Source organism: Silene latifolia, chromosome 2, assembly GCF_048544455.1.
Source record: "Silene latifolia isolate original U9 population chromosome 2, ASM4854445v1, whole genome shotgun sequence".
NCBI classification, from domain to species: Eukaryota; Viridiplantae; Streptophyta; class Magnoliopsida; order Caryophyllales; family Caryophyllaceae; genus Silene; species Silene latifolia.
In genome coordinates, this window is record NC_133527.1 from 188,633,861 (window position 1) to 188,650,947 (window position 17,087).

Sequence of the window (17,087 nt, forward strand, 5' to 3'; positions counted from 1 at the left end):
TGAAATTACTTTTTTAGGGAGTAGCATACTTATGTGAAGCTGACGGAACGGAGGAGAACGTGCTTACACAACATGTTGGTTTCTTCGATAGGAACCATGATGGTCGCGTTTTTTCCTAGGAAATTTATGAAGGTAAATATCGAGTTTAATTTATCTTCGGACATAAACTTAAAATGGACTCTTTTTATATTGTATTTCATTTAATAATAGTCGTTAAATTCATTATGACTATGTTGTAAGCTCACCACGACTAATAAAGCAGGTTTACATGCAATTGGGTGCAGTAAACTTGTATCAATTGTTGCTGGTATTGGGTTTCACCTCGCCTTCAGTATAACAACTCGTCAAGTATATATAGATAACGATTTTCATTTCAATAGTTATTGTGTAAGGCTGTCTTATACTAACTAGTTGTATTTAATTTGGAATGTTATAGGGGAAATTTCCAAATCCATCGTTTATGATAGAGATTCAAAATATACCGAAAGCCAAAAATGGGAGTAATTCTGGTGTCTATGACTCTGAAGGAAGGTATGTTACAATTTACAAAACTCAACACTGGTACTGAGTGAGATGTCAATTGTCAAGTATGCCTAAGCTCGTTAGAACTAGAGCTGTTTAACAATGCAGGCCAGCACATGCCCAGCCCGCATCAGCGGGTCGGTTTTTTCTAACCCAGTCCGTCCCTCTACCCGGGCTGGTCCAGTGTCCCAAATTTTTGGCCCAGCCCGGTTTGGGCCGCTAAAAATTCAAAAAACACATAAAATACACTATTGGGCCAGGCATTATGGAGCCCAGTCCGACCCTTTTTTAGTGTCGGGTCCGGGCCACAAATTTACAGCCCGGCCCAGTATACACCCCTAGATAAAACATCTTAACTAACTCCAATGAGCGGATATAGCCATATCATGCAAATGCCGACTAGCTTAATTACTGAATTTATTCAAGAGTAATGCTCATAACATGGTTTCAAAAATCGTTAAATCTTGTTCTAAACAATTCCCGGTCATGTTCAGGTTCGTTGTGGAAAAGTTCGACGAGATACTCAGCAAGCATATACATTTAAACAAAAATGGTCTAAACCTTCCTGGAGCTGCAACTGTTTGTGATGTCAAATAGGCAGAAAGACAAGAAAATCGGCTCGTTAGCATCTCGTCTAGCTTAATGTTTCTTATACTATCGAATTTGTGTTCTTGTTAATTCTAATTATAAAGTCGCGATTTTTTTTTCAGGATTATTGCATTTGTAGAATGGAATTTTCTATATTTTCTTGCCAACAATAAAGGATTGCTGGAGACGGATACAATCAGAGGAATGTTTGATGGAACATTGTCTCAGAAGATGGAGGGGGATTGAAAATCCGCTAATAAATGTAAAGATGAATAGATTAAAACAGGTCGGATATATGATGTATACAGATTATATATAATGAAATAAAGTTCGGAATAACTCCTAAAATGTACTTCGTACATATGATGCAAAAATAAGATTTGTTTAATATTCAGTTTCGGATATCATTCTTCTTCGAGTTAAGCTACTTATGCAATTGGGTCATGTTGGTGAGAAAATCGTGGTTCACTTCAAGATTATATGAGCACGAACAGGAACCAGAACACGATCTATTTATTCGCTAGGTTCAACCTTTAGACACGCGCCTTTCAGCCACTGGGGTACTGTATAAGAATTACAATTTGAACTGAAATTAATTATAAGAATTACAATTTATAGAGAATGTAAATTGTATATATTTTGTGATGATTACATTAGGAGGATTACATTGCTATTTATAATACAAACTAATGTGTGAATGGAATAACTAATCTCTACAAATTAGGAGAGGAATAAGCTAAAGATATTATACACATGATTTGTTAGCAAAATTAGAGGAGAATAATTAGAGTCCTAATTATTCTGTTTTGACTTCTCTACATCCCCCGCAAGATGGACGGCCTCGGGGAAAGTCCGATCTTGGACATAAGCATATCGAACTGTGTCCGATGTAAAGGTTTTGTGAGTGCGTCCGCAAGTTGATCATCATTAGCGATCGGGACAACACGTAAGGAACCAGCTTGGACCTTTTATCGGACGAAGTGATAATCAAGAGCAAGATGCTTCATTCGCGAATGGAACACGGGATTAGCACTGAAGCTTGTAGCACCAATGTTGTCGCAATACACCACTGGCGGAGCGGAATTTTAAGGCGCAATTCAGTGAGCAAACTGTTGAGCCAAATAAGTTCAGCAGTAGCATTGGCAACTGAACGATACTCGGCTTCGGTGGAGGAACAGGCCACTGTTTTCTGTTTCTTCGAGCTCCATGAGATAATGTTTCGACCCAAATAAACAACATAAGCAGCTGTCGAAGTAAGGTCATTAGGATTACCACCCCAAGTTGAATCAGAAAAGGCGTGAAGAGTAATGGGGGACTGACGAAAGATCGTGATACCATGAGAAGGAGTGCCAGCTAGGTATCGTAATAAGCGTTTGAGTGCATTCCAATGACAAACTGTAGGAGCATGCATAAATTGAGAGAGCTTGTTAACGGCATATGCGATATCCGGTCTAGTAAGGGAAAGGTACTGAAGACCACCAACTAGGGTCCGGTATTGAGTGGGATTATCATGAGTCGGGCCATCACGGAGACTGAGAGTGACCGAGGCATCCATGGGTGTGGTAACCGATTTGGCATCGGACATGTTGGCACGAGCAAGGATATCGAGTGTGTACTTATGTTGATTAAGAAACAGGCCGCGAGAACTGGGTTGCACTTCAACACCGAGGAAGTACGAGAGTGGGCCAAGATCTTTAAGGGAAAACTTGGCGGAGAGGGCGGAGATGAAGGCAGTAACTTTGGTAGAGCAAGCACCTGTAACAATTATATCATCAACATATACAAGAACAAAAAGAGGGTTAGAACCATGGAGAACAAAAAGGGAGGTGTCACAAATCGAGTTTGTGAAACCAGTGCTTAGGAGATACGAGCGTAGTTCGTTGTACCAAACCCGTGGGGCCTGCTTTAGTCCATAGAGGACCTTGCGAAGTTTACAAACATGAGTCGGTTTTGATGGGTCAACAAAACCTTGCGGCTGCGCCATATAAACGGTATCGATGAGGGTGCCTTGAAGAAAGGCATCGTTGATATCCAATTGACGAAGCGGCCAACCATTGGTAACGGCAAGACTGAGCAAAAGACGGACCGTGACAGGCTTAATGACCGGGCTAAAGGTTTTCGAGTAGTCAAGTCCGGGTCGTTGATGGAATCCTTTAGCAACGAGTCGGGCTTTGTGTTTGTGGATGGAGCCATCGGGGTTGTATTTGGTGCGAAAGACCCATTTACAACCCACAATGTTTTGGGACGGGGATGAGGGAACAAGTTCCCAGGTGCGGTTATTTTGGAGAGCCTGGAATTGTGTTTCCATGGCGGACCTCCAGGTGGGGTCGAGGAGAGCCTGTTTGGCGTTGGTAGGTTCAGGAGAGTGGAGTTGAGCGGTGAGGTTGAGTTTATTGATAGGTTTAAAGACATTATGGGAGGCTCGGGTTCCATGAGGGTGGGGAGGTGGCGGAGGAGGCGGTGGTGGTGGTGGTGTAGAGGAAGTCGGTGTAGCGGGGGAAACAGGGGAATTGGTGGTTGAGGCAGGGGAGACAGGGTCCAAAACAGGGTCGTTGGGTTCAGGTGGGGGAGTCACTGGTGCGGTTCGAGGAGGGTCAGAGAGGGTGGGGGCAGGGACGGAGATGTCGCACCATTCGGCTGATGTGGGGAGAGGGTCAGCGTGCGGTGACAGGGTGGCGAAGGGGTAAGTGGTGTTTACAAAACGGACATGACGGGAGTTATATACCCGGTTTGTAGAAGGGTCGAGACATAGGTAAGAGTGTTGAGACGGGGAGTAGCCAATGAACACACAAGCGATGGACCGGGCCTCAAGTTTGTGGTGGGTGTACGGGCGAAGCCAAGGGAAACAAATACTTCCAAAATTATGGAGGTTATTGTATTTGGGATGTTGGCGAAAAAGACGGAAAATAGGGAGAGTCATTTTTGAGAGTGGGAGTGGGCATACGGTTTATGAGATATGTGGCAATTTGGAAGGCATACGACCAATATTGTAAGGGCATGGAGGCGTGCGCGAGAAGAGCAAGGCCAATGTCAACTATGTGCCGGTGTCGTCGTTCCGCGAAGCCATTGTGTTCCGGTGTGTGAGGGGGAGAGGTGAGATGCTGAATTCCGAATTTGGCGAAGTCGGGTTTTAATTTCTCAAACTCTCCACCATTGTCGGAGTAAAAGATTTTAATTGGATAATTGAATTGTTTTTCGACTAGGGATTTAAAGGCGAGAAAAGTAGATTGAGTGTCGGATTTTTTCTTTAGCGGAAATAACCATGTGAATTTAGTGAAATGATCAACAAAAATAACGTAATATTTGAAGCTATTAATTGAGTGGACGGGTGATGACCATAAATCACTAAATATTATATGGAGCGGTGAATCGGATTTAAGTGATGATTGTTTAAACGGTAATTTGTGACTTTTATACAAATGATAGGATGAACAATCTTTATTAGTAATAATTGTTTTGGAATCGAAACTAGAAACAATACTCTTTAAAATAGAGAAATGAGGGTGACCAAATCTATGGTGTAGATCAGCCGTGGTAAGGGAGGTGACGTTGGCTTGCGGCGGCGACGGGCCAATAGTAAACTCCATCCTTGGTTGGTCCCGTGAACAAAGCAGCTCCAGTTTTAAGATCCTTCACAATGTTTTTGAGACGGAAATAATGTTTTTGTGCATTGATGGAACATGAAAAATATTGTGAAGTTTAAAAGAGGAAATAGAGGAGGAACCAGTGTGGAGAATTTGAAGACCGGAGCCATCGCCTATGACTATCTCATCGGTACCATCATACGGTTGGTGAAGGGCAAGATTATCCAGGTCCGATGTGACATGGTGCGACGCGCCACTGTCTAATAACCAGGGGGAGGGAGTGGGGGAGGTGAGTGTCGTAGGGTTGGCTTGTGCAGGGGACGGGGTGGTACGGGTATAGGGTGGAACCTTAATATCAGGGTATAGGTTCTTAAATATGGTGCAATAGGCTAGGGTATGACCTTGTGTATGACACCATTGACACTTTCCTTTGAATGGGTTGCGAGGGTTTTGGTTGGAGGAAGCAGCGGGTGGTGGATTGGTGGAGGCAGCGGAATGGGTAGGGCGGGTGTAGGTGTTATGTCGGGTGTAGGTGGGATGAGCCACGGCAGGGAAGTCGAGGGAAGGAGAGGGACGGGTTGTTGTTTGAGCAAGGGTGAGTTCTCGATTGATGAGCTTTTCGAGAAGATCAGGGAAAGGAATTGGGGTGTCTCGAGCGTTAATTGCATCGATGACAGGTTGATAGGAGTCATCAAGACCCTCGAGAACTTGATCAGTAATATCCTCGTTGGGGATAATGGTACCCAAAAGAGCAAGTTCATCGACAGTAGTCTTGATACGGTTCATATAATCGGAAATGGATGAGGATCCTTTGGTAGTATGTTTAAGTTTGTGGCGAAGTTGTTTTATATGGCCACGAGAGGGGCGAGCATAGGATGATGCAATGGCATCCCACGCTTCGCGAGTCGAAGCCATACGGTTGAGAATAGGGGAGACAGCGGGGGTAAGGGTGCTAGAGACGGCCGAAAAAAGCAAACGGTCTTGCCGGTACCAGGTGGCGTACGCCGGGTTTGGGGCAGATTGCTTGTCAGCGGTGGCAGCAATTGTTTTGGAGGGTGGTGCAGTCCCGTCAATAAATGAGGTAAGGCCATAACCGTCGAAGAGCGACTCTAGTTGGGTGCGCCATTGACGATAGTTGGTACCATCAAATTTGACGATGGAATGCACGTTGATGATGATAAATGGATGTGTAGGATCATTCGGATTAGGGATTGTGGCACCCGACATAGCGATCGAGCGTAGGAAGGACGGAAAAAAGATGAAGGTTTTAGGAGATAGGATTCAACCTTGCTCTGATACCATATAGAGAATGTAAATTGTATATATTTTGTGATGATTACATTAGGAGGATTACATTGCTATTTATAATACAAACTAATGTGTGAATGGAATAACTAATCTCTACAAATTAGGAGAGGAATAAGCTAAAGATATTATACACATGATTTGTTAGCAAAATTAGAGGAGAATAATTAGAGTCCTAATTATTCTGTTTTGACTTCTCTACACAATTTGAACTGAAATTACGACACCAAAGCAAACTAGTACGGAGTATACGGTATTATTTAACATACACAAAACACAAATACACAAAACACAAGCAACTTAGTAAATCAATCTTCTATGTACTATTTATCGTATTATATTCCTTATAACGCTAAGTGTGTACAAAGTGGGATCTCAATAATTTAATGAGAAACCGCGTCAGAGAAAATTATACTCCACATAGGCGTTGGTCTAAAAGCGTGAACGCAAGTAATTTGAGAAGTCATGCATAAAGTAAGGTCTAATATCTTTATGCGTCTCAAACGTTTTCACCTATTCCAATTTCGCAACGATATTCATGTTTTTTTGTTGGGTAAAGTTGTAGGGTAAACCAATACTTTAACTAAGATCAAGTAATACTACATGCTCCGCGAAAAAAATTATTCGCGGAATAAATATTTAACCTTTTATTCATGAACTGAACTGAACTTTAATTGGTAAAGGACTCGCTGTTTAAGAAGAAAGAAGTCCTGAAGTATTTTTTAAGCATAACTTGCTGATATTACCTTTGTAAATTAACAAAGTTTTAAATAAATACAACACTAAAAAACGAGAGATCTTCCGTGTAAAGATCATTCCACGTAGAAAATGTGAAACTATATTCACAATCTATCTCAATTATAAAACCATCCTTGAACTTCTATAGGCATTCTCTCCATCATCATTCTTTTAGTAGCGATTCTCTCTTTCGTCCCCTTCACAAAAAAACAGTCCATAACTTCGATAATCTCACTATATTCGCGTTAAACTTATTGTTATTATGGCTACTTCTGCTTCAAAATCCAAGGATATCGTCTGCCAAAACCAAGGTAATTAACTTTCTAAGTATTTTTCTAAGACGTGAACTCGAAACGTTCTTGTATGAAGTACTTATCTGAAGTCGATGCAACAGTGGAGAACATGCTTGCACAACATGTTGCCTTCTTTGATCGGAACCATGATGGTATCATTTATCCCTGGGAAACATATCAAGGTGAATAACGAGTTCATCTCCTGACTTGAGATGTCGTCTGTCTTTTTTCATGTTATATGGTTCATTTAATAATACTATGGAGTTACTATGATCAAGTTGTAAGTTTACAATGGCCTTGTGTAAAAATGTGTTGCAGGTTTTCGAGCAATCGGGTGTAGTGCATTTACATCCCTTGCTGTTGGCGTTGGGATTAACGTTGCCCTAAGTTTTATAACTCGTCCGGTACTTTCCCCGTCTTCATTTCAATAATTGTTGTGTAAGACGGTCCTTTTTTTAAATTTACACAGCTACGAAGTACATTTTTAGTCGATGTCCTAAAAAATAACGTAGGGCATTTAAGTAATTTAACAAATCAAGTAATTAAAATACGGAGTAATAACCTAATAATTACTCCCTGAGCCCAAATTAAAGGTAAACAAAAAATCGATACAAAGGGTGAAAGGGAATACTGATTATGGTACTCTCTGTTCTCATTTGAAGCTTTGGCATGTTGTAGGGGAAGTTTCCATCACCATTGTTTCCGATAGTGGTTCAAAATATTCCCAAAGCCAAACATGGGAGCGATACTGGTGTCTATGACGCTGAAGGAAGGTATGTTACAAAGCGGCTCAACACTGATGTTGAATGATGTTAAGTACACTTAAAATCGATAGAGCATCTTAATTAACTCCATCCGTCCGACTAAACTAATCAGTGAATTTATTTAGCACATAGTAGTACTCTTAACATGGTTTCAAAATCCGTCAATTCTCGAGGCTTACAATCAACTTTGTAAATTAGCATCAAAACAATACCGATGGCAGAAATTATTCTTTAAATTTATAATTAGGATTCAACATTAATTCAAGGATCTTCACTTATGTTCTAAACAATTTTCGGTTATATTCAGGTTCGTTCAGGAAAAGTTTGACGAGATATTCAGCAGACACGCACATTTAAACAAAAATGGTCTAAACATTCTGGAGGTCCAACTGATGCTGATGGCAAATAGGAAAAAAGACGACCTTATTGGATCGTTAGCATCTCGTCTAGCTTAATCTTTCCTATACTATCAAATTTGTATTCATGTTTTTATTATGCTAGTAAGATACATTATTCTAAATTTTTTTCGTTTTTTTTCCAGGATTGTTGCATTTGCAGAATGGAACTTCCTATATTATCTTGCCAACAACAAAGGGTTGTTGGAGAAAAATACAATCAGAGGAATGTATGATGGAACTTTATTCCAGCAGATGGAGGCGGATCAAAAATCCGCTAATAAACGTAAAGAAGATAAATAGATTTAAACAGGTTCGATGTATGATGCATATACTATGTATAATGAAATAAAGTTCAGAAATAACACTGAAATTCTAAAATGTACTCCGTACTAATGTATATAAGATGCATAAAAATTAATTGGTTTAATAAGAAGTTTCGAATATCAATCTTCTTCGGTGGGTGTGTGCGTTTGAGAAAATCATGATCCACTTAAAGATGACAGAAGGTAGACTAAAATACTTGAGCACAGGAAAAAAAAACTGGATAAAAAATTCAATAGCTCGATTCTCACTCCGTTTCACTCTTTTTACATCTAAATAGACGCTACAGAAAGACAACGATCACCAATTCTAATATTGCTCTTTTAAAGAAAAAAACCGGCTGAAAATCCAACAGATCATCAAATGATCGACAATCGTGGTTCATGGTCAATCATAATACAGCAAATAATCAATTTTCATTTCTTGTAGGCTAACCTGCCATATTCGTCTCCCGACCTTTTTCCAACAAAGCTATCCCTTTCTACATGATTTACCCAATGATCGTCCAATGAACGGATTTAAGGGGGTACAACATTATAAAATACCTTGGGAGAACAATACTATACTTCAGTAACGTGGCCTTAACGTAGTGACGAGTAATTTATTTCTGGTATATCAAAACTGAGGCAAATGATGCTAAGGATGTGTAAGAATAAATTATCAGGGAAGAAAATTGCTTCCCAAATTTGATTATACAACAATAAAGAGCTTCACTCACAAGATTTAGAAGTTCTTCAGTATTTTGTCACTAGAGACCCCATCTTCTGTCAAAATTGAGGTGATTTCCTGCGTAAATTAGCATCGATATGTTATATGACATCCCTAACATCCCATAACAACACTTTTACCAAAATCAACGAAACCAAAGTAACAGCAATTATACACAAAGATGACCAGTAAAATGACGGTCACTTTGATTTCTGAGTTTTGATATACATAGACTGCCATAGTTAGCGTTTATACTCCCTCCGTACCACACCAAAGGTAACACTTACTATAAACGGACGTACCATACCAAAGGTAACATTCCTTATTTGGCTCACAACATTACCAAATTATCCTTATAACCATTTGATATTTACACAAAATGCCATTACATACCCCACCTACCAACCTACAATTAAACATTCAATTACATACCCCACCTATTTATTCCCTCTTTACCCTTACTTTTTCCACTTTTTCTTAAATACTCCAATTTTCCCTACGTTACCTTTGGTGTGGTACGGAGGGAGTATTAATTTTATTTTTTTCTACATATTTACAGAGATTCATATTGTTGACTTGGAGAAACCATAGCTATTTAACTTGAGCTCAACACCCTAATCAAGCAATGTACCTCGGTCATTTGTTTCTGCCCGCAGAGCACAACGCCAGTAGACGCGGGGCTTAAAATGTTTTTTGATCTACAGAAAGCAGCCTGTTCAAAACCAAAAAGAAAAATGAAAAACCATCACAAAAAAAGTCAAATCACGGTCTCACAGAGTCACAGTACAATAGTAGTACAACGGATGTAAACTGACGGCTACACTAACTCGAGTCTTGCAATACCTGCACATAGCCAGCTTCACCTGTCCATCCGTTATCTGGTTGTGATAGAACTGGAATAATCTTAACACCTGAAGATTCCCACTCTTTAAATCTATCCTGTAAAAGAAGGGAGAGGCATCACTATATGAATTTTCAAACCAACAGTGAATATAATAAACACTGCTCTCATGATACCGAAAAAGTAACTTAATCAACAGTCCACCTGATAAGCCATCCTCTGCAAATTTCTGGCTCCGTAATAAAGCCTCACATCCGATCTCTTGTCCGCACCGAAGCCAGACTCAATAAGAGATCTGATTGGACTGTATGAGACACAGGAAATTGTAAGTCAGCAAGCAACCCCATTGATATAAAAACAGTATAACAAACTGCATTTCAGAAGTAACAGTTTTCATTATGACGATGACTTGGATAGACTAAATAGGGCAGGTGAACATGTGATAGTATGATCACAATATAAAAATGGTGTCGTTGTATTCCAACATGGCAGCTTGCTTAAAACTTGAACATAGGACACTCTATTAAGAGCATATCGTGTGTAGTATGACATTTTTAAGAATCATTTCCTTAATGCCACTCCAATCCAAAGCCAAAATGATTGCGGCTTTGACTTTTAGATTATGAAATTATCCACTACCCCCTACGCCACAAACTGTTGGTGTGAGAAATCTTGAAAGAGCTCCAGACAAACCAAAACCCTTAGTGACTACTGACTAGGCCTTCCACTAATAAGTTCATCGAACTTAAAAAATTTCTAAAACCGGCAATGCAATCATCCTATTTTTTACATTCACGTGCTTGCTTCCCTTCCATAATTCTCTTCCCCCTATTACTACTCATCAGATCTTACCCATTTAAGCTGATTTTAACACTAACATAGCTATAAATAAGACCTAGGAGGGTTACTTAAAAACCATTCCAGCATTTTACATTGACTCGTTCATCTCTATCTATCCGTCAAAACTGTAACTTAATATCCTATATTACACCTTTTAATCATAAACCTCTAGAAGCAAATCATCCGTTTTTTTTAATTCTTGTGCTTGCTTCCCTCTCGTAATTCTCTTCCCGATATTGATCCACAATGATCAGTACACATAAATTATCACAGTTATAACAACCCACAACCAACAACAGCAGCAACAGCAACAACAACTAGAACAGGTGAAACATTACACTACAGCCAGCTACCAAGGCACTAAGCTACAAACTTGAAAAAACTCAAAACATCATAAAGAAGAAATCAACTAACTATCTACAACACCTTCAATTCCTGAAATAAGCTATCTAAACATTACATGATCACCCTAAGGTCCATGGAAAAATTCGAACAGATAGCCGTAAGAGTTAGCCTAGCTGTATACCGTTCAGTTAACAACATAGTAAAGCATTAATGAACCACAGTATAGAAAGAAGACATTTGTAAGATGGTCTTAAATGAGATTTTTTTTTTCCGCCATAAACATCTAATCTTCATGATTCCCTATTTACAACAACAACAACAACAAAAAAAAAAAAAAAAAAAAAAGCCAAACAAAATCTAAAATTCCAACAACATCCATCAACCAACAATTTTACTAAAGCGTAAGCGTAATACCGTCATTGCAACCTACTCCATCATTTTAGCCCGCATTAAATGAATTACATTGTATAAACAGAGGTCGTCAGTCTCTAACACGGTTTCAAATGGATTTTGGCCCGCATTAAATGAATATTGTAGCTATAAGTAAGCCAAGCCCTATGAGGATTACTTAGAAACCATTCCTATATTTCAAAATTCACAGTAATTCACTCATCTCAACCTATGTATAAAAATTATGGCTAATGATCTAACTCCTAAGTTACCCCTTTAATTTTGAACCTTCAAACCTCATATTACAAATATATAATCATCCTTCATTCCTGTGCTTGATTCCCTTTCGTAATTCTCTTCCCAAAGTTTGATCCCCAAGGTTATACATAAAATCTCGCAGCTATTAACGACCCACAAGGCCACAACAACAGCCAGCAACACAATCATCCTATTTTGTTTCTGTTCACATGCTTGCTTCCCTTTCCAAATTCACTTCCCCAATTTGATCCCCCGTGATTAGTACTCATCAAATCCCGCAATCCAACAACCTGCGACAGCAACAAAAGGCGCTACCAAGCTAGCAAACTTGGGAAACTTCATCGAACATCATAAACCAAAATACCAAATCAATCAACTATCTACAACACCTTTAATTCCTGCCACAATCTATCTAAACACTACATGATCATACCTAATTACCTATGCCCACGAAACAAACATCCATCAAAAGTTAGCCTCGCTTAATACCGCCAAATTGCAACCTACTCCATCATTTTAGCCAGCATTAAATAAACCACACACTATAAAAGAGGCCGTCTCTAAGACAGTCTCAAATGAGATTTTGTGCAGCCACAAAAATCTAATCTTTATACTTTTCTCATCCTAACTATTTGTTTACCTTTTATATTCATTGTGAGGGGTATTTTAAACAAATGTAAACAAATGATTGGGACGTAGGAAGTAACTAACAGTGAGCAAACTATGAAAGTGGCTACGTATATCGTTCTCAGGAATCACGAGAAAAAGAAGCAAGGCAAACAACAAATAAAAATGTAAAATATGAACGTGCATTTTTTTTCAGTATGACGCCTTGTGATAGGACCGTAAATAGAGGACTGGGGGGATAATACGTATATTATACACTGATGGTGGAATGCCGGATATTATCAATAATTCTACTAAAAAAACAGCAGAATCAAGTCATGAGCTCGTGCCTCTCACATGTAATTCGACATGGTTCCATTCAGCTACCATTATGATACATCCTTTGTAATTATAAAAGCAACTTCTATATTTGTAGCTTTTGGGGGCCTCAGCACCTGTTACCAGAGTTACCACTCCTTTTTACCCCTGGTTCAGACACATTCTTTAAGCACACAAAGCAGTATCTTCACTTATAGAGAGAATAATCTCTTGATGGTCCATCTCACTTAAATTAAAAGAGTCCTGTCATTAACTCACTTGCATCTGAGCACAATTCATGTGACTACAACTGGTGGTGTAGAATCTGAGCTCATAATAAAGTTTACGTGTTCTGTCTTAAAGATTATGAGTTTTATTGTAAAGTTTATAAGCTCATCTATTTAAACATTCAAAAAATAAAATTAAGAAAAGATCAGAAAAAATACTTACGGAGTACAAAACATATAAGCTCAGTTAGATGTAGGTTGGTTGTACGATGCTATTGTCAGTTAGATGTAGGTTGGTTGTACGATGCTATTGTACAATTGGAGGTAGGATCTTATTTACCATCTGAGCAGGAGCAGTAGCTAAGATTCCCAAACATGATGCACCCCCTAGCCAAGTAAAACACCGAGTTCATGATAGATCTGAACTTACCCAGTAAAATGTACAAGTATGGTCATATACTTGCAAGTCTAGGCCGACAGAAGGAACCATAATTGTGAAGGAATCCGATTGATGTCATAAAAAAATCAGGTGTTACAAGTTTATAAAGAAACCAAAATCCTGCCAAGAAACAAACTGATAGCAACTTGTTCAAATACGAGAGCAATAATTTCTACCTTCTCCTAGTGCCTTCTTATCAACATTTTTATTTACCCTTCTCATTTACATCTATGCTACCAAAGCAAATGATTTTTTTTAGCATTTCTCCTGTCTGATAATATACAGATTCTCTATCCGCCCTCGTGTCGTGGATAAACCATACAGTCAAGCTGGTTTTAAGAATATTGCAGCTATAAGTAAGCCCTGTGAGGATTACGGAGAAACTATTCCTATATTTCACAGTAATTCGCTCTTCTCAATCTCTGTATAGTGTATAATAACTCGGGCTAATGTCCTAACTTCTAAGTTACCCATTTAATCTTGAGCCTTAAAATCTGATACTAAAAATATACAATCATCCTACATTCCTGTGCTTACTTCCCTTTCTTAATTCTCTTCCCAAAGTTTGATCCCCAAATATCATTACACGTCAAATCTCGCAACTATTAACAACCCACAACAACAGCAAAGGCGAACCGTTACAATACATCCAGCTACCAAGCCAGCAAACTTGAAAAATTTCTAAAGCCAGCTAACTTGAAAAACTTCTAAAGCCGGCAATACAATCATCCTATTTTTTTTCCATTCATGTGATTGCTTCCCTTTTCTAATTCGTTTCTCGAATCTGATCCACCAATATCACTACACATCAAATTTCGCAACTACAATCACTCACAACGACAAAATGCAAGGCATTACAATACACCCAGCTAAGAAACTCGAAACACCTCATCAAACATCCTATCTACAACACCTTTAATCCCACAAATAATCTACCTAGCCACTACATAACAAACTAAGGTCCACGAAACGTACAACCATCAAGAGTTAGCCTATCTTAATACCGTTAACTTACAACCTACTCCGTCATTTTAGCCCGCATTAAATATGCCATACCACATACTATAAAAAGCGGTCATCTCTAAGATGCTCTCTAATGAGAATTGTGCAGCCACAGACATCTAATCTTTATAGCTAACAGATCACAAATTATAAAATAAGACCGCCTTCCCGTGTGTCTCATTAATTACAATCAATAAACGAGTGTTTTAAATAATAAAATCCGTCTCCCACTCAAGAGTAGTTTACACAATAATGAATACCTGATCCCAGACCACAGATTATAGAATAAGACCGCCTCTCAGAGTTCCGGGGTGTCTCATTAGTTAATATCAATAAAGGAGACTGAAGAAGGTTTTACACAACAATTATAAAGTAAGCCAAAACCCTGACAGGAAGCAAAGTGATAGCCACTTGTTCAAATACTACTTTGAGAGAGCAATAATTTCTAGCTTCTCCTGCAGTCCTACTGCCTTCTTAACAACCTTTATATTTGCCCTTCTCATTTAACATCTACGCAACCAAAGCTGGTTTTAAGAATATTGTAGCTATAAGTAAGCCCTATCAAGATTACCGAGAAACCATTCCTACAATTCACAGTAATGCGCTCATCTCAAACTCCTAAGTTACCCCTTTAATCTTGAACCTTAAAATCTGATATTACAAATATACAATCCTACATTCCTGACTTCTTGTGCTTGCTTCCCTTTCTTAATTCTCTTCCCAAAGTTTGATCCCCCAATATCATTACTAATCAAATCTCGCAACTATTAACAACCCCCGACAGCAGCAAAAGGCGAACCGTTCCAATACATCCAGGTACCAAGCCAGCAAACTTGGCTCATGAAACATCCTACATCATTAATCCCTTAAAGAATACTCCCTCTGTCCCTGTCCCTGTCCCGGTCATTTGTTGTTCTTTTCCATTTTAGGATGTCTCAGTCAATTGTTGTCCTTTCTATTTTACGAATGAACTTAATGAACAATTTGATCATTCACACTCAATTTGGTCCACTTGTCATTTACTAATTAGCCCCCTCCTTTTTCCTTGGTCTTTGTGCCAAAACCAAAGGACAACAAATGACCGGGACGGAGGGAGTATAACTAAACAGTACATGATCAGACAAATGTCCACAAAACAAACGGCCATTGGAAGTTATCCTACCTTAATACCGTCAACTTACAATCTACTCCATCATTTTAGCCATCATTAACCACATAATATAAAAAGGGGACATCTCTAAAACAGTCTCAAATGAGATTCTGCGCAGCCACAAGTATCTAATCTTTATAACTAACACATCGCAAATTATAGAATAAGACGGCCTTCCACTGTTCCAGGGTGTCTCATCAATAATAACTATCAATAAACGAGTGTTTTTATATAATAAAAACCGTCTCTTACTGAAGTCGATTTGACGCAATGATAAATACCTGATCTCAGGCCACAAATTATAGAATAAGACCCGTTTTACACAATAATTAGTACCTGATCCCGGACCCGGTGGCAAAAATAAGAACAGTCCCAAACTCCTCAGGCGGCGAAATCCGGTCAAGATCAAAACCATTCCCCATGGCGGCGGTCAACTCAACAACATCCCCCTTCCTAAGCTCACATAAAAGTTCGGCGGTAGAACCAGGAACGGATTTAACAAGGAAATGAAACTCGCCGTCGGAAGCAGCGAGAGACGGAGGCGAAGCGATAGCGAGAAACGACGGTTTATCGGAAGAAGGAACTTTAAGCTGAAGGTATTGACCAGGGCGGTGGTACGAGGCGGCGAGATGAGGAGAATCGGAGACGGAGACGGAGACGTGGAAGAGAGATTCGGCGGCGGCGGGGGAGATGTGAGTGATTAGGGAAGGGGTGTAGAGGTTTGTGTCTTGTCGGACTGCGGCGGCGAAGATGCGGCGGGTGTTGCGGCGGAGGTGGTGGAGGATTGTCATGGGAGGGCGGTGGTGGCGGAGGGTGAGGGCGGTGGGAAGGGCATGAGGGTGGGTGTGGGGTAGGGGTAGGGGGAAGGGGGAAAGAGAGAGGAGGGGCATTATGGGGAATTGGGAATTGTGGTTGGGGGGTTTATATGTTGGGGTATGTTGGTTGGGTGAGCTGGTGGTGTGGTGGCGAAGCTAATGGGAAGGACTAAGGAGCACGAGTAAGGGATGTGGCCTGTGGAGTGTGGGTGGTTTGAGTTTTGGCTTTTTGTTATGGGAATTATCCAAAAGGTTGGAGTATTGTTTGTGGTTAGCCAAAGGGATTGGAGGCGTTGAGTTGTACACTTGTACTAGTTATTGTGTAAGACGGTTTTATATTGTGAGACGGTTTCATAATGAAAAAAGATAACTTATTTATTAGTAATAAATGAACAACTTTTTTATAAAAGTCGATCGTCTTATGTTGTGATCGTCTTACACTATAATTTGTGGTTGAGTTGAGGTGTGGATTAATGATTTTAGGGGTTGTTTTTGGACTTTTGGTTGGGATTAATTGTTGGGTGAGTAATACGGAGTATAATTAAGGGGGCTGTTTGGCTGATGTAGGATGTGTATTTATGTGAAATGAAATTTTGTGGTAAATAAATTGATGTTAAAGTTATTATTATAGGAAC

General features: G+C 39.5%; 3 protein-coding genes across 3 annotated transcripts; 2 read left to right on the top strand and 1 right to left on the bottom strand.

The window, feature by feature from the left end:
* The first annotated feature begins 96 nt into the window (after positions 1-96).
* LOC141641806 (putative peroxygenase 4) lies at positions 97-1,119 on the top strand. The gene is made up of 4 exons (XM_074450453.1): positions 97-132; positions 241-348; positions 437-531; positions 1,017-1,119. Exons 1-4 carry the CDS (start codon positions 97-99, stop codon positions 1,117-1,119), a joined length of 342 nt encoding a protein of 113 aa, XP_074306554.1.
* A 5,551-nt stretch (positions 1,120-6,670) lies between these two features.
* On the top strand, positions 6,671-8,639 carry LOC141643933 (putative peroxygenase 4). The gene is made up of 6 exons (XM_074453332.1): positions 6,671-7,048; positions 7,132-7,212; positions 7,349-7,434; positions 7,709-7,803; positions 8,102-8,227; positions 8,336-8,639. The coding sequence occupies exons 1-6, from the start codon at positions 7,000-7,002 to the stop codon at positions 8,490-8,492; spliced, it is 594 nt and encodes a 197-aa protein (XP_074309433.1). The 5' UTR covers positions 6,671-6,999; the 3' UTR covers positions 8,493-8,639.
* Positions 8,640-8,722: 83 nt separating this feature from the next.
* On the bottom strand, positions 8,723-16,729 carry LOC141643932 (fruit protein pKIWI502). The gene is made up of 5 exons (XM_074453331.1): positions 15,974-16,729; positions 10,267-10,366; positions 10,065-10,160; positions 9,853-9,933; positions 8,723-9,299 (listed from the first exon to the last, which is right to left on the bottom strand). The coding sequence occupies exons 1-5, from the start codon at positions 16,525-16,527 to the stop codon at positions 9,237-9,239; spliced, it is 894 nt and encodes a 297-aa protein (XP_074309432.1). The 5' UTR covers positions 16,528-16,729; the 3' UTR covers positions 8,723-9,236.
* Between the last annotated feature and the right edge of the window lie 358 nt (positions 16,730-17,087).

What these genes read in the sequence shown, in the direction of transcription:
- LOC141643933 (XM_074453332.1), top strand. Translation starts at nt 7,000, where the DNA reads ATGGCTACTTCTGCTTCAAAATCCAAGGATATCGTCTGCCAAAACCAA. An exon ending in TCCCTGGGAAACATATCAAG is followed by an intron (nt 7,213 to 7,348) that starts GTGAATAACGAG and finishes AATGTGTTGCAG; the next exon opens with GTTTTCGAGCAATCGGGTGT. An exon ending in TAAGTTTTATAACTCGTCCG is followed by an intron (nt 7,435 to 7,708) that starts GTACTTTCCCCG and finishes GGCATGTTGTAG; the next exon opens with GGGAAGTTTCCATCACCATT.
- LOC141643932 (XM_074453331.1), bottom strand. Translation starts at nt 16,527, where the DNA reads ATGCCCCTCCTCTCTCTTTCCCCCTTCCCCCTACCCCTACCCCACACC. An exon ending in TGCAGAGGATGGCTTATCAG is followed by an intron (nt 10,161 to 10,266) that starts GTGGACTGTTGA and finishes CTTCTTTTACAG; the next exon opens with GATAGATTTAAAGAGTGGGA. An exon ending in GTGAAGCTGGCTATGTGCAG is followed by an intron (nt 9,934 to 10,064) that starts GTATTGCAAGAC and finishes GGTTTTGAACAG; the next exon opens with GCTGCTTTCTGTAGATCAAA.
- LOC141641806 (XM_074450453.1), top strand. Translation starts at nt 97, where the DNA reads ATGATGGTCGCGTTTTTTCCTAGGAAATTTATGAAG. An exon ending in TTCCTAGGAAATTTATGAAG is followed by an intron (nt 133 to 240) that starts GTAAATATCGAG and finishes CTATGTTGTAAG; the next exon opens with CTCACCACGACTAATAAAGC. An exon ending in TCAGTATAACAACTCGTCAA is followed by an intron (nt 349 to 436) that starts GTATATATAGAT and finishes GGAATGTTATAG; the next exon opens with GGGAAATTTCCAAATCCATC.